At 40.1% G+C, this 11,613-nt stretch overlaps 1 protein-coding gene across 1 annotated transcript in view; it reads left to right on the top strand.

Annotated features, from left to right (window-relative positions):
- The window catches only part of KNTC1 (kinetochore associated 1), a 100,283-nt gene that overhangs the window by 41,589 nt on the left and 47,081 nt on the right, over positions 1-11,613 (top strand). Inside the window, 11 exon segments of the mRNA XM_017889010.1 lie at positions 346-457; positions 1,775-1,918; positions 2,955-3,011; positions 3,105-3,206; positions 5,019-5,138; positions 5,228-5,371; positions 6,367-6,465; positions 7,631-7,734; positions 7,887-7,986; positions 8,995-9,129; positions 9,773-9,892. Coding sequence (XP_017744499.1) covers positions 346-457; positions 1,775-1,918; positions 2,955-3,011; positions 3,105-3,206; positions 5,019-5,138; positions 5,228-5,371; positions 6,367-6,465; positions 7,631-7,734; positions 7,887-7,986; positions 8,995-9,129; positions 9,773-9,892 — 1,237 coding nt within the window.

Genomic DNA, 11,613 nt, shown 5'->3' with positions numbered 1-11,613 from the left:
AATGTGCTGAGGAAGGAAATGTGCTGAGGAAGGTGGCGGGAGTTCTGGGGTCCGAGATAGGAAGGAAATGTGCTGAGGAAGGTGGCGGGAGTTCTGGGGTCCGAGATAGGAAGGAAATGTGCTGAGGAAGGAAATGTGCTGAGGAAGGTGGCGGGAGTTCTGGGGTCCGAGATAGGAAGGAAATGAGCTTTGCACCGTGTGATCTTTGGAACTGGGTTTTTTTTTTTTTTAGTTTTTTGTTTATGAAGAACAAAACTAATTAAAATGCATTTAAAGATATCCACTTAAAAGGTATAACCTTAATTTTTTTAAAAACTGACCTTTTCCCCTTCTTTGTCTATTCAGTGGCAGTTCTTGGATTGAATTTCTAAATAATGAAGATGATCTCAAAGATATTTTTTTACAGCTAAAAGAAGGAAACCTTGTATGTGCACAATACCTTTGGCTTCGACATCGGGTAACATGTTTTACATTTTTTCCTTAACAGCTTTGTAGCTCCTGAGTTAGGTGATTGAATCAATGTTGGAAACTAACAGGATGCAAGTCTGACTGGGTGATGGGGTGTTTTCTGATTGGTTCTTAAAATATGACTTGCTTTTGTTCACAAAGGGCAAGGGGATAAAAAAGACTTTCCCCATGGGCTGGGTGCGATGGCTTACGCCTGTAATCCCAGCACTTTGGGAGGCCGAGACGGGCTGATCACTTGAGGTTGGGAGTTCGAGACCAGCCTGGTCAATCAACATGGTGAAACCCTGTCTCTACCAAAAATAAAAAATTTGCTGGGCATGGTGTCACGTTCCTGTAGACTCAGCTACTTGGGAGACTGAGGCAGGAGAATTTCTTTAACCTGGAAGGTGTAGGTCGCAGTGAGCCGAGATCATGCCACTGCACTCCAGCTTGAGTGACAGAGTGAGACTCTGTCCCAAAATAAAAGACTTTCCCCAGAGAAAATTGTCCTCTGATGATATTAAATCAGAAGTACAGTGAAGGTACAGTAGAACCTTATTTTATCCAATCATTAAGAGTCTAGCTTCTTGGGAGCTAAATGATGAGAACACGTGGATGCATAGAGGGAAACACATACCAGGGCCTTTCAGAAGGTGGAGGGTGGGAGCAGAGAAAGTATCAGGAAAAATAACTAATGGTTAATAGGCTTAATAACTGGGTGATGAAATAATCTGTACAACAAACCCCCTTGACAAAAGTTTACCTACATAACAAACCTATACTTATGCCACTGAACTGAAAAGTTAACCAAAAAAAGAGTCTAACTCCTAATCTTAGCTCAAAAGGCAACATCTGGTTTATTAGTGGGCTTTCTAATGTAGCATTGGTGGAGAAGATGTTGCTACAGTAGCTTAGATTGTGGTAAAAGATTGCCCCTTAAAATTGCTTGTCTTCATCCCCTTAAGGTTGGCTGAAGTTGGTATAGAGTATTAGATCCATGAAGTCATAACTTGTCGTGATGCCATTAATGGCTGCATTGCTTGTTAGAATTCCTACTATCACCCGCAGTTAAGTTTTCCTTAGAATACTCGTTCTCTGCTGGTTCCTCTGCTACATGATAAACTATTTGACACTCAGCGCCGTGACATTGCCTATAGTATGCAGCTCCCAACTAGAAACATTTGCATAGTGTAAATCTCCTTTAGCACTCATTATTAAATCAGTAAGGTATTCCTTAAAATGACTTCCTAAAATATCTTTGTCAAACATTTGGGAGGTTTTTGTTTTAAATTTGTCAGATCTTAGTTTTTTGCTCCTTATAATTTAGGCAAACTTTGAAAGCAGATTTGATGTGAAAATGCTGGAGAACTTGCTCAACTCAATTTCTGAATCAGTCTCTTTGCAAAGGCTATGTCCATGGTTTAAAAATGATGTGATTCCATTTGTAAGAAGGACTGTACCGGAAGGACAGGTGAGTTGTCTTCAGTATTTCTACTCTTGATGACTTTATTTTGTTTTTTACATTAGATCATTGAAGATTAAGTCATGTTAACACCAGTTAGTTAAACAGTTAACTAACACCTGTGTTAAAGTGTCTCTTAAAAGACAACCATGATTCAGGATGAGCTGTTTTCATTTGCAACAACGTAGATGGAACTGGAGATTATTATGTTGAGTGAAATAAGCCAGGCATGGAAAGACAAACATCACATGTTCTCACTTATTTATGGGATCTAAAAATCAAAACAATTTAACTCATGGCCATAGAGAGTAGGAGGATGGTTACCAGAGGCTTGGAAGCGTTTTGGGTTGATGGGTGAGAGGTGGGGATGGTTAATGGGTACAAAAGAATATATTTAGAAAGAATGAGGCTGGGTGTGGTGACTCACGCCTGTAATCTCATCACTTTGGGAGGCTGAGTTGAGTGGATCACCTGAGGTCAGGCGTTTGAGACCAGTCTGACCAATATGGGGAAACCCTGTCTCTACTAAAAATACAAAAATTAGCTGGGCATGGTGGCATGCACCTGTAATCCCAGCTACTTGGGAGGCTGAGGCGGTAGAATTGCTTGACCCAGGAGGTTGCAGTGAAGCGAGATCCTGCCATTGCATGAGATCCAGCATGGGCGACAAGCGAAACCCTGTCTCAAAAAAAAAAAGAATGAAGAAGACATACTATTTGATTACACAAGAGAGTCAATAATAGCTTAAATCTGTATTTAAAAATAACTAAAACAGTGTCATTGGATTGTTTGTAACACAAAGGGGATGGACACCCCCTTCTCCATGATGTGATTATTTCACATTACATACCTGTATCAGCACATATCATGTACTCCACAAGTATGTACACCTACTATGTACCCCCCCACACAAACACAAAAGACAGTCATGGATAAGACGTTTATAGACAATTTAAATTTCTAAAGGAAAAAAAGAAATGGTGGAGGTTTTTAGTTATATCAGTGATTATCTATTAAGACTTTATTTTTAAATGATTTATTTCAGATAATTCTTGCAAAATGGTTGGAACAAGCAGCCAGGAACCTTGAATTAACTGATAAGGTAATACTGATTTAATTAACAGTAAAAAGACATTTTGCACACTCCCAACAGTATAATACGTTGTTTGGAACTGTCTGTAATCTTTTTTTAAAGGCAAATTGGCCAGAAAATGGACTTCAATTGGCAGAGATATTTTTTACAGCAGAAAAAACAGAGGAGTTGGGATTGGCATCTTCCTGGCATTGGATTTCCTTGGTATGATGTGGAGAATGGACTTTTAGTAATGAAACAGTCAGTTTACCTGAAAGGGTTTGTCCGCATGTATGTAAAGTATCTGGACATATATCTACTTCTTAAATTTTCAGTTTTTGTGTTCCTTTTTTTTGTTTTGTGCCTTTAAAATCCATATGTAGGAAAGTTTGCTTTTTTTTGTTTCTAATATTTCTGTTACAACTTCAACCTATTTATTTATTTATATATTTATTTATTTACTATTTGTTTTTGAGACAAGGTCTCACTCTGTTGTCCTGGCTGGAATGCAGTGGTGCAACCACAGTTCACTGTACCCTCAACTTTTGGGCTCAAGTGATCCTCCCACCTCAGCCTCCTGAGTAGCTGGGACTACAGGTGCACATGACCATGCCCGACTGATTTTGTAGTTTTGTAAAGAAGGGGTTTTGCCATGTTGCCCGGGCTGGTCTTGAACTCCTGGGCCCAGGCGATCCACCCACCTGGGCCTCCCAAAGTGCTGAGATTATAGGTGTGAGCTACTGTGCCCAGCCCTCTCAACCTGTTTTTTTTTTTTTTTTTTTTTTTTGAGATGGAATCTCGCCCTGTTGCCCAGGCTGGAATGCAGTGGTGCAATCTCAGCTCGCTGCAACCACCACCTCCCAGGTTCAAGCAATTCTCCTGCCTCAGCCTCCCATGTAGCTGAGATTGCAAGCACTGCCACCATGCCTGGCTAATTTTTTTTTTGTATTTTTAGTAGAGATGGGGTTCCACCATGTTGGTCAAACTAGTCTTGAATTCCTGACCTCAGATGATCTGCCCTCCTCGGCTTCCCAAAGTGCTGGGATTGCAGACATGAACCACTGCTCCTGGCCCCCTTCAACCTGTTTTAATGAACAGTTTTTCTCTATTGAACCAACCAAAAGGGGAACTATATAAACATTCTGCTAAGTGGTATAATTGGGATTTTCTGCATTAGCAGCATTTCACAATCCTTTGAAAAATTAGATCTTAGCTGGGCATGGTGGCTCACGCCTGTAATCCCAGCACTTTGGGAGGAATCTGAGGCAGGTGGATCATTTGAGGTCAGGAGATCAAGACCAGCCTGATTAACATGGTGAAACCCCGTCTCTAGTAAAAATACAAAAACAATTAACCAGGCCTGGTGGTGGGTCCCTGTAGTCCCAGCTATTTGGGAACCTGCGGCAGGAGAATCGCTTAAACCTGGGAGGTGGAGGTTGCAGTAAGTTGAGACCGTGGCACTGCACTCCTGCCTGGGTGACAGAGCATGACTCTGTCCATCCCCCCCACCCCTAAAAAAAGAAAAATTAAGTCTTGATAGTACATTAGTATTAGTTTTCAAACGTTGTATCTATCAAGTCACCTTTTCTATATAAGAGCTTTTTCCTCTTACTGTAAAACATGATTTTTATCTTTTCCCTGTAAACTTTTATCAATATTGAAGGTTCTGTTCTTTGTATATAATTTTAGGAAATGTTATGCCTTTATATCTCGTTATGATATATAATCTCTATAGATAGATGGGACACTGAGCACTATCTAAATGATGCTGTGTACTAAGTATACTTGGGTTCTGAAAAGTATTATACTAATATTTTAATTTTCTATTTTAAGAGAAAGAAAATTTCTTTCAAATTCTGATCTATACTAATTTAGTTAAAATACTACAAAATTTAGAGCATAAGTCGGTTTAAACTTGCAGGTTTCCTCTTATGTGCATAACCAGGGTTATTTCTTATTTTATCTGAAATAATTCTGATTCTATTTTTCTCTCACACTTTTATTTTATATCGTTAACAACTTTAACACTTGTTTTAGAAGGATTATCAGAACACAGAGGAAGTATGTCAGCTGAGAACTTTGGTAAATAACTTGCGAGAGTTGATCACACTGCATAGGAAGTACAACTGCAAATTAGCCCTCTGTGATTTTGAGAAGGTAAAGTCCAAGGTCATAGGATTTATTTTGTATGTCAAGTTATGGGTGGAGTCTGTATTTATGCCATCTTTCTTTCCTTTGGCATCCAGGAAAATACAACCACCATAGTGTTCCGAATGTTTGATAAAGTCCTGGCCCCAGAGCTCATTCCCTCTGTCCTAGAGAGGTTTGTAAGAGTTTACATGAGAGAACATGACTTGCAAGAGGAGGAACTTCTGTTGCTGTACATAGCGGTAACTTTTCCTTTAGATCTAATCTTATTTCTTGGATCTGTGCAGTGCAGCACTGCAGTAAATATTTAATTCTTTAAGGAATGTCATATGCTTTATCAGTAGGACTCGTGCAGCATATTGAATTGGTTAAAAATGTGGGTTAATTCTGCTACTAATCATCTTGAGCAGAGTGGGGATACATTAGGACTGTGAACCCAGAAAATCTGAGACAGGTCTCAGTTAATTTAGGGAGCTTATTTTGCCAAAGTTGAGGATGCGCCCATGACACAGCCTCAGGAAGTCCTGAAGACATGTGCCCAAGGTGGTCCAGGCACAGTTTGGCTTTATATATTTTAGGGAGAGACATGAGACATCCGTCAGCATATGTAAGAAGTACATTGGTTCTATCTGGAAAGGTGGGACAACTTGAAGCAAAGGCAGGAAGGCTCCAAGCGGGAGGGAGCTTCCAGGTCACAGATAGGTGATACAAAACATTAAAATTCTTTTGAGTTTCTGATTAGCCTTTCCAAAGGAGGCAATCGGATAAGGCAGCTATCTCAGTGAGCAGAGGGGTAACTTTGATAGAATGGGAGGCAGGTTTGCCCTAAGCAGTTTCCAGCCTGAGTTTTCCTTAGTGATTTTGGGGGCCCAAGATATTTCCCTTTCACAGTACTTTCTTCAAAGGGCTATTATGAGATCACAGGAGCGTGAGCTCAATAAATATTAGCAATTATTTCTTGTGGACATTATTAATGTGCTACAGTAATCTTATTTGTAGATTCTTCAAGAATATTTCATTCTTAAATTTTCTATACCATATAAAACTAAAGGCCCATTTTTTTTTGCAGTTTTGTATTTGTAGACCGTTATTCAACATTTATGACTAATTAGAATTTTTAGGGTTTTTTTTTTTTTAACACATCTATCAAGGCCATGTAATATCTGTATCTAGCTTTATGTGGCATTTTTTAATGGGAATTTTAATTTTAAAAAACATACATTTTATCCCTTTTTAGGATTTACTGGATAGATGCAGCTCAAAGTCCACATCACTCTTTGAAACAGCATGGGAAGCAAAGGCCATGGCAGTAATAGGATGTTTATCTGACACGGACGTAAGTAAATTGTGACCATTTGTGTTTCCCTTTTGAGCATTAAGTCTTTTCTGAAAACTTTTTTCTGTTCATAAAAGCAACATATATATGTTTTTGTTTGAGATGAGTCTGGCTGTGTCGCCCAGGCTGGAATGCAGTGACATGATCATGGTTCACTGCAGCCTCAACCTCCCTGGCTCAAGCAATCCTCCCACCTCGGCCTCCTGCGTAGTTAGGACCATAGGCGCGTGCCACTACATCCAGCTAATTTTTGTATTTTTTGTAGAGACAGGGTTTCCCAGGCTGGTCTTGAACTCCTGGGCTCAAGTGATCTGCCCGCTTTGTTCTCCTAAAGTGTCTGTTTTATTTAATTACAGAAAATAAAAAGTGAATGTTTACTCATTTCCACCCCCAGGGTAACCTCCATGGACAGTTGTATGCATATCTTTGCAGGCTTTTCTGTGGTTATGCAAACATGGAGAGTTTCTTTTTCAGTTACCGCCTGCAATGTGAGACATTTTTTAATATGTTGTAATATGCCTTTATTTTAACTTCGCACTGTTGTTACCACTATAAAATAGAAGTAAAATAATGAAAACTGTTTTTACGCCAGAGACTAAGGCTGGACACAGTGGCTCATGCCTGTAATCCCAGCACTTTTGGAAGCCAAGGTAGACAGATCGCCTGAGCTCAGGAATTTGAGACCTGCCTGGGCAACATGGTGAAACCCTGTCTCTACAAAAAATACAGAAATTAGCCAGGTGTGGTGGTGCTCACCTGTAGTCCAAGCTATTTGGGAGGCTGAGGCAGGAGAATTGCTTGAACCCAGAAGGTGGAGTTTGCAGTGAGCTGAGATTGCGCCACTGCACTCCAGCTTGGGCAATGGGAACGTGACCCTGACTCAAAAAAACAAAAAAACCCAGAGATTGTAAAGACCGTAGAAAGCAATAAAGCTGTGTGTCTTAGCTTACAGCAGACAAAAGACTCTTCTGAAGTTTTCTGAATAGTCAAATTGTTCTCTGTATGTGAAAACTGAAGAAATAAATGGTTTTCCAGTGAGTAGATGAAATATTCTCAAACTACCATGTGGTTGGTGTAAGACCTCTGCTGATTAGACTGTGCTGTTCACTTGCATGCATCGTAAACCTGAGGGCTGTTCCTTGTCCATGTGTGCATCTTTTTGTAGCTCATATTTGATGCTGTGCTCAAGATCATGTATGCGGCAGTGGTTCCTTGGAGTGCAGCTGTGGAGCAACTGGTGAAACAGCACCTGGAAATGGACCATCCCAAGTAAGATTATAGTCTACCAAACAATGTTTTGCGCTCTGGAGAAACATTGTGTTTCGAGTTGATGTTCATTTATGTTTCTATATTGTTTACTGTGTCCCATAGTACTTCATAAAAAAGATAATCCATGTTAATATGGATAAATTTGCTTTCAGAGTCAAGTTATTACAGGAAAGTTACAAACTAATGGAGATGAAAAAACTTTTACGAGGATATGGCATAAGAGAGGTAAATCTCTTAAACAAGGAAATAATGGTGAGTACACTCTTTGAAGAGTCTTTTTTCTCTTTTCTTTCATTTCTAGGGCAACATGGGAAACTAAATGAGGATTTTATGTTCTAGGAGGCTGATACAGCTAGGTTTTTCCACTACGTTTCTTTTGTTAGATATGATGTTAATAAGGTGTTCAGTTATTTATAAGAGTATTTATATTTTTTGACATGGAGTTTCGCTGTTGTTGCCCAGGCTGGAGTGCAATGGCGCGATCTCAGCTCACTGCAACCTCCGCCTCCTGGGTTCAAGTGACTTTCCTGCCTCAGCCTCCCAACTAGCTGGGATTATAGGCATGTACCACGACGCCTGGCTAAATTTCTTTTGCATTTTTAGTAGAGATGGGGTTTCTCCATGTTGGTCAGGCTGGTCTTGAGCTCCTGACCTCAGATGATCTGCCCGCCTCGGCCTCCCATAGTGTTGGGATTACAGGTGCAAGCTACTGCACCTGGCCTTTTTATGAGAGTATTAAAGACACCAAATAGGCCAGGAGTGGTGGCTCACACCCATAATCCCAGCACTCTGGGAGCCCAAGGTGGGTGGATCATGAGGTCAAGAGATCGAGACCATCCTGGCCGACATGGTAAAACCCTGTCTCTACTAAAAATGCAAAAAAAATAGTAAGTTATGGTGGCACGTACCTGTAGTCCCAGCTACTTGGGAGGCTGAGGGAGGAGAATCACTTGAACCCGGGAGGTGGAGGTTGCAGTGAGCTGAGATTGCGCCACTGCACTCTAGCCTGGCAACAGAGGGAGAGGAGACTGTCTCAAAAAAAAAAAAAAAAAAGACACCAAATAGTAAATTAAGAAGTTATAGAAGAAAGAAGACAGGACTGTGGAATGATCAGAATATAAATCATGTTTTAATTTTTCATACAGTTTAGTTTTTTGCTGCATTATTTTAATTTTTTGGCCACTTTGCGCTTATGAGCAAATGATTTCTTGGTTTTCTGTGAGTTTTATAACAAAGAAATGTTCATATTATCTGTTGCAGAGGGTGGTTAGATACATTCTCAAGCAAGATGTCCCATCTTCTTTAGAAGATGCTTTAAAGGTGGCCCAAGCGTTTATGTTATCTGATGATGAGATCTACAGTCTAAGAATTATTGACCTGATTGATAGAGAACAGGTTTGTAAGTTTTACGTTGTCATTTCGTATGGCTTCTTTGTTTCTGTGTTATTGTTTTTTTTTTTTTGAGACAGAGTCTCGCTCCATTGCCCAGGCTGGAATGCAGTGGCTGTGTTTCACCATGTTGGCCAGGCTGGTCTGAAACTCCCAACCTCAAGCAATCCACCCACCTCAGCCTCCCAAAGTGCTGAGATTACTGGTGTGAGCTACCGTACTCGGCCTATTGTGTTTTTAAATGTCATTATTTTTATATGATTCTATAATCATAGCAATGCCTAGGAATTAAATCTTCGGTATCTAGGATCGTATTTTACATTTATTTTATTGTTTTCTGTCATCAAAAATGGATTTTCAGCATCAGGATGGATAGCTGATGCATGTGGGGCTTAAAACGTGGTTGACAGGTTGATGGGCACAGCAAACCACCATGGCACATGTAACAAGCCTGCACTTTCTGCATTTGTATCCTGAAACTTAAAGTAACATAAAATAAAAATGGATTTTCAGATTATTAAAACATTGAACCATAATCTGTTTTTCCAAATGATGTATATTCATCTTTAAATAGAAAAGAAAGAGGTAAGGCCACACTGTCCTTTGCAAATATCAGCTGTTTTTTCTTCCTTTCAAACCCTGTTTATAGGGTGAAGACTGTCTCCTTCTGTTGAAGTCTTTGCCTCCTGCTGAAGCTGAGAAAACTGCGGAAAGAGTCATCCTATGGGCACGGTTGGCGTTACAAGAAGGGCCAGATCATTCTAAAGAGGTGACATTTTCATTAAGTAAAATATAAGTAAATCTAATTTTTATGGCTATTAATCAATAGGATAGAAAAGATGGACTTACACATATGAAGATCTGCCCTTCTCACTGCTAGGGTGGCCTAGTGAACACAATTCATGGGTAAATTTACTGCTAGTTTAAAAAAATAAAAATAAAAAAAAAACAATTGTGGCCGTCATGGAGTGGCTGCTTGAGCCCACAGAGAATGACCTAGGAGCTGTGGGTTAGCGTGTGTCTCTGAGTACCTGTTGTACAGGAAAGGTTTCTGTAATGCCTTGCAATATAAACAATGTTTCCTGTTATATAGGACATAATTATTATCAAATAGTAATATCAGCTACAGAACCAATATGCATCTATATAATCTTATAACATTGAAACTTAGAAATGTTTTTTTTTTTTTTTTTTTTTTTTGAGACAGAGTCTCGCTCTGTCGCCCGAGCTAGAGTGCAGTGGCCGGATCTCAGCTCACTGCAAGCTCTGCCTCCCGGGTTTACGCCATTTTCCTGCCTCAGCCTCCGGAGTAGCTGGGACTACAGGCGCCCGCCACCTCGCCCGGCTAGATTTTTGTATTTTTTTAGTAGAGACGGGGTTTCACCGTGTTAGCCAGGATGGTCTCGATCTCCTGACCTTGTGATCCGCCCGTCTCGGCCTCCCAAAGTGCTGGGATTACAGGCTTGAGCCACCGCGCCCGACCTAGAAATGGTTTTAAGAGAGTTTACTTTTGTGCAGATGAGGAATACTTGATTTTCCAGAATAGTTGGATTTTACTGATTTTAATTTTTTCTTTTTTTAAATATTATATTTAGGAGATGAGGTCTTGGTGTGTTGCCCAGGTTGGTCTTGAACTCCTGAGTTTAAGTTCTCTTCTAGCCTTAGCCTTCCAAGTAGCTGGGTTTACAGGCATGTGCCACCATGCCCAACAGTTGGGTTTTCTTTCTTTTCTTTTCTTACCTATTTTGAGACAGAGTTTTGCTCTGTTGCTCAGGCTGGAGTGCAGTGACACGATCTCGGCTCACTGCAACCTCTGCCTCCCAGGTTGAAGCGATTCTCCTGCCTCAGCTGGGAGTAGCTGGGATTACAGGTACCCGCCCCCACACCTGGGACATTTATGTATTTTTACTAGAGACAGGTTTTACCGTGTTGACCAGGCTGGTCTCAAACTCCTGACACCAAGTGATCTGCCCATCTCGGCCTTCCAAAGTGCTAGGATTACATGTGTGAGCCACCACACCTGGCCAACAGTTGGGTTTTTAAACCCCTAAGGATAGATACCTCCCAACTTCTCTCTTCTCTCAGTCCATTTCAGTAATGTTTTTTCCTGTTGGAAAAGGAAGTTGTTGTTTTTGTTAACACCTAATATTTACTATGCAATAGGTTAAGTTAAATAGCTATTTCTTGTTCATAACAAAGGTGTGAAGTAGTTCCTATTGTTGTCTCCTTATATATTAAGTTAGAAAACTAAAATATTAAAAATATTAAGGTAAATGACGTTTTTCCAAGGTTGTTAGAAAGGGGCAGAACCTCAGCTCAAACTGTCTAATACTGTCGTCTGTATTCTTAACTACCAGTTTGAATTGCTCCCGTTATGAAACTATTTGAATTTTTTTATGGCGAGGCACTTACTAAACATTTTACATACATCATGTCTTTTAATTAAAGCATCTCCTTTTTTTCCTTCTCTTTTTTTTTTTTTTTTTTTTT

Source organism: Rhinopithecus bieti, unplaced genomic scaffold (genome assembly GCF_001698545.2).
Source record: "Rhinopithecus bieti isolate Rb0 unplaced genomic scaffold, ASM169854v2 scaffold_574, whole genome shotgun sequence".
NCBI classification, from domain to species: domain Eukaryota; kingdom Metazoa; phylum Chordata; class Mammalia; order Primates; family Cercopithecidae; genus Rhinopithecus; species Rhinopithecus bieti.
Note: the sequence above shows the minus strand (reverse complement) of the source record. Positions and strands in the feature narration are given on the sequence as shown.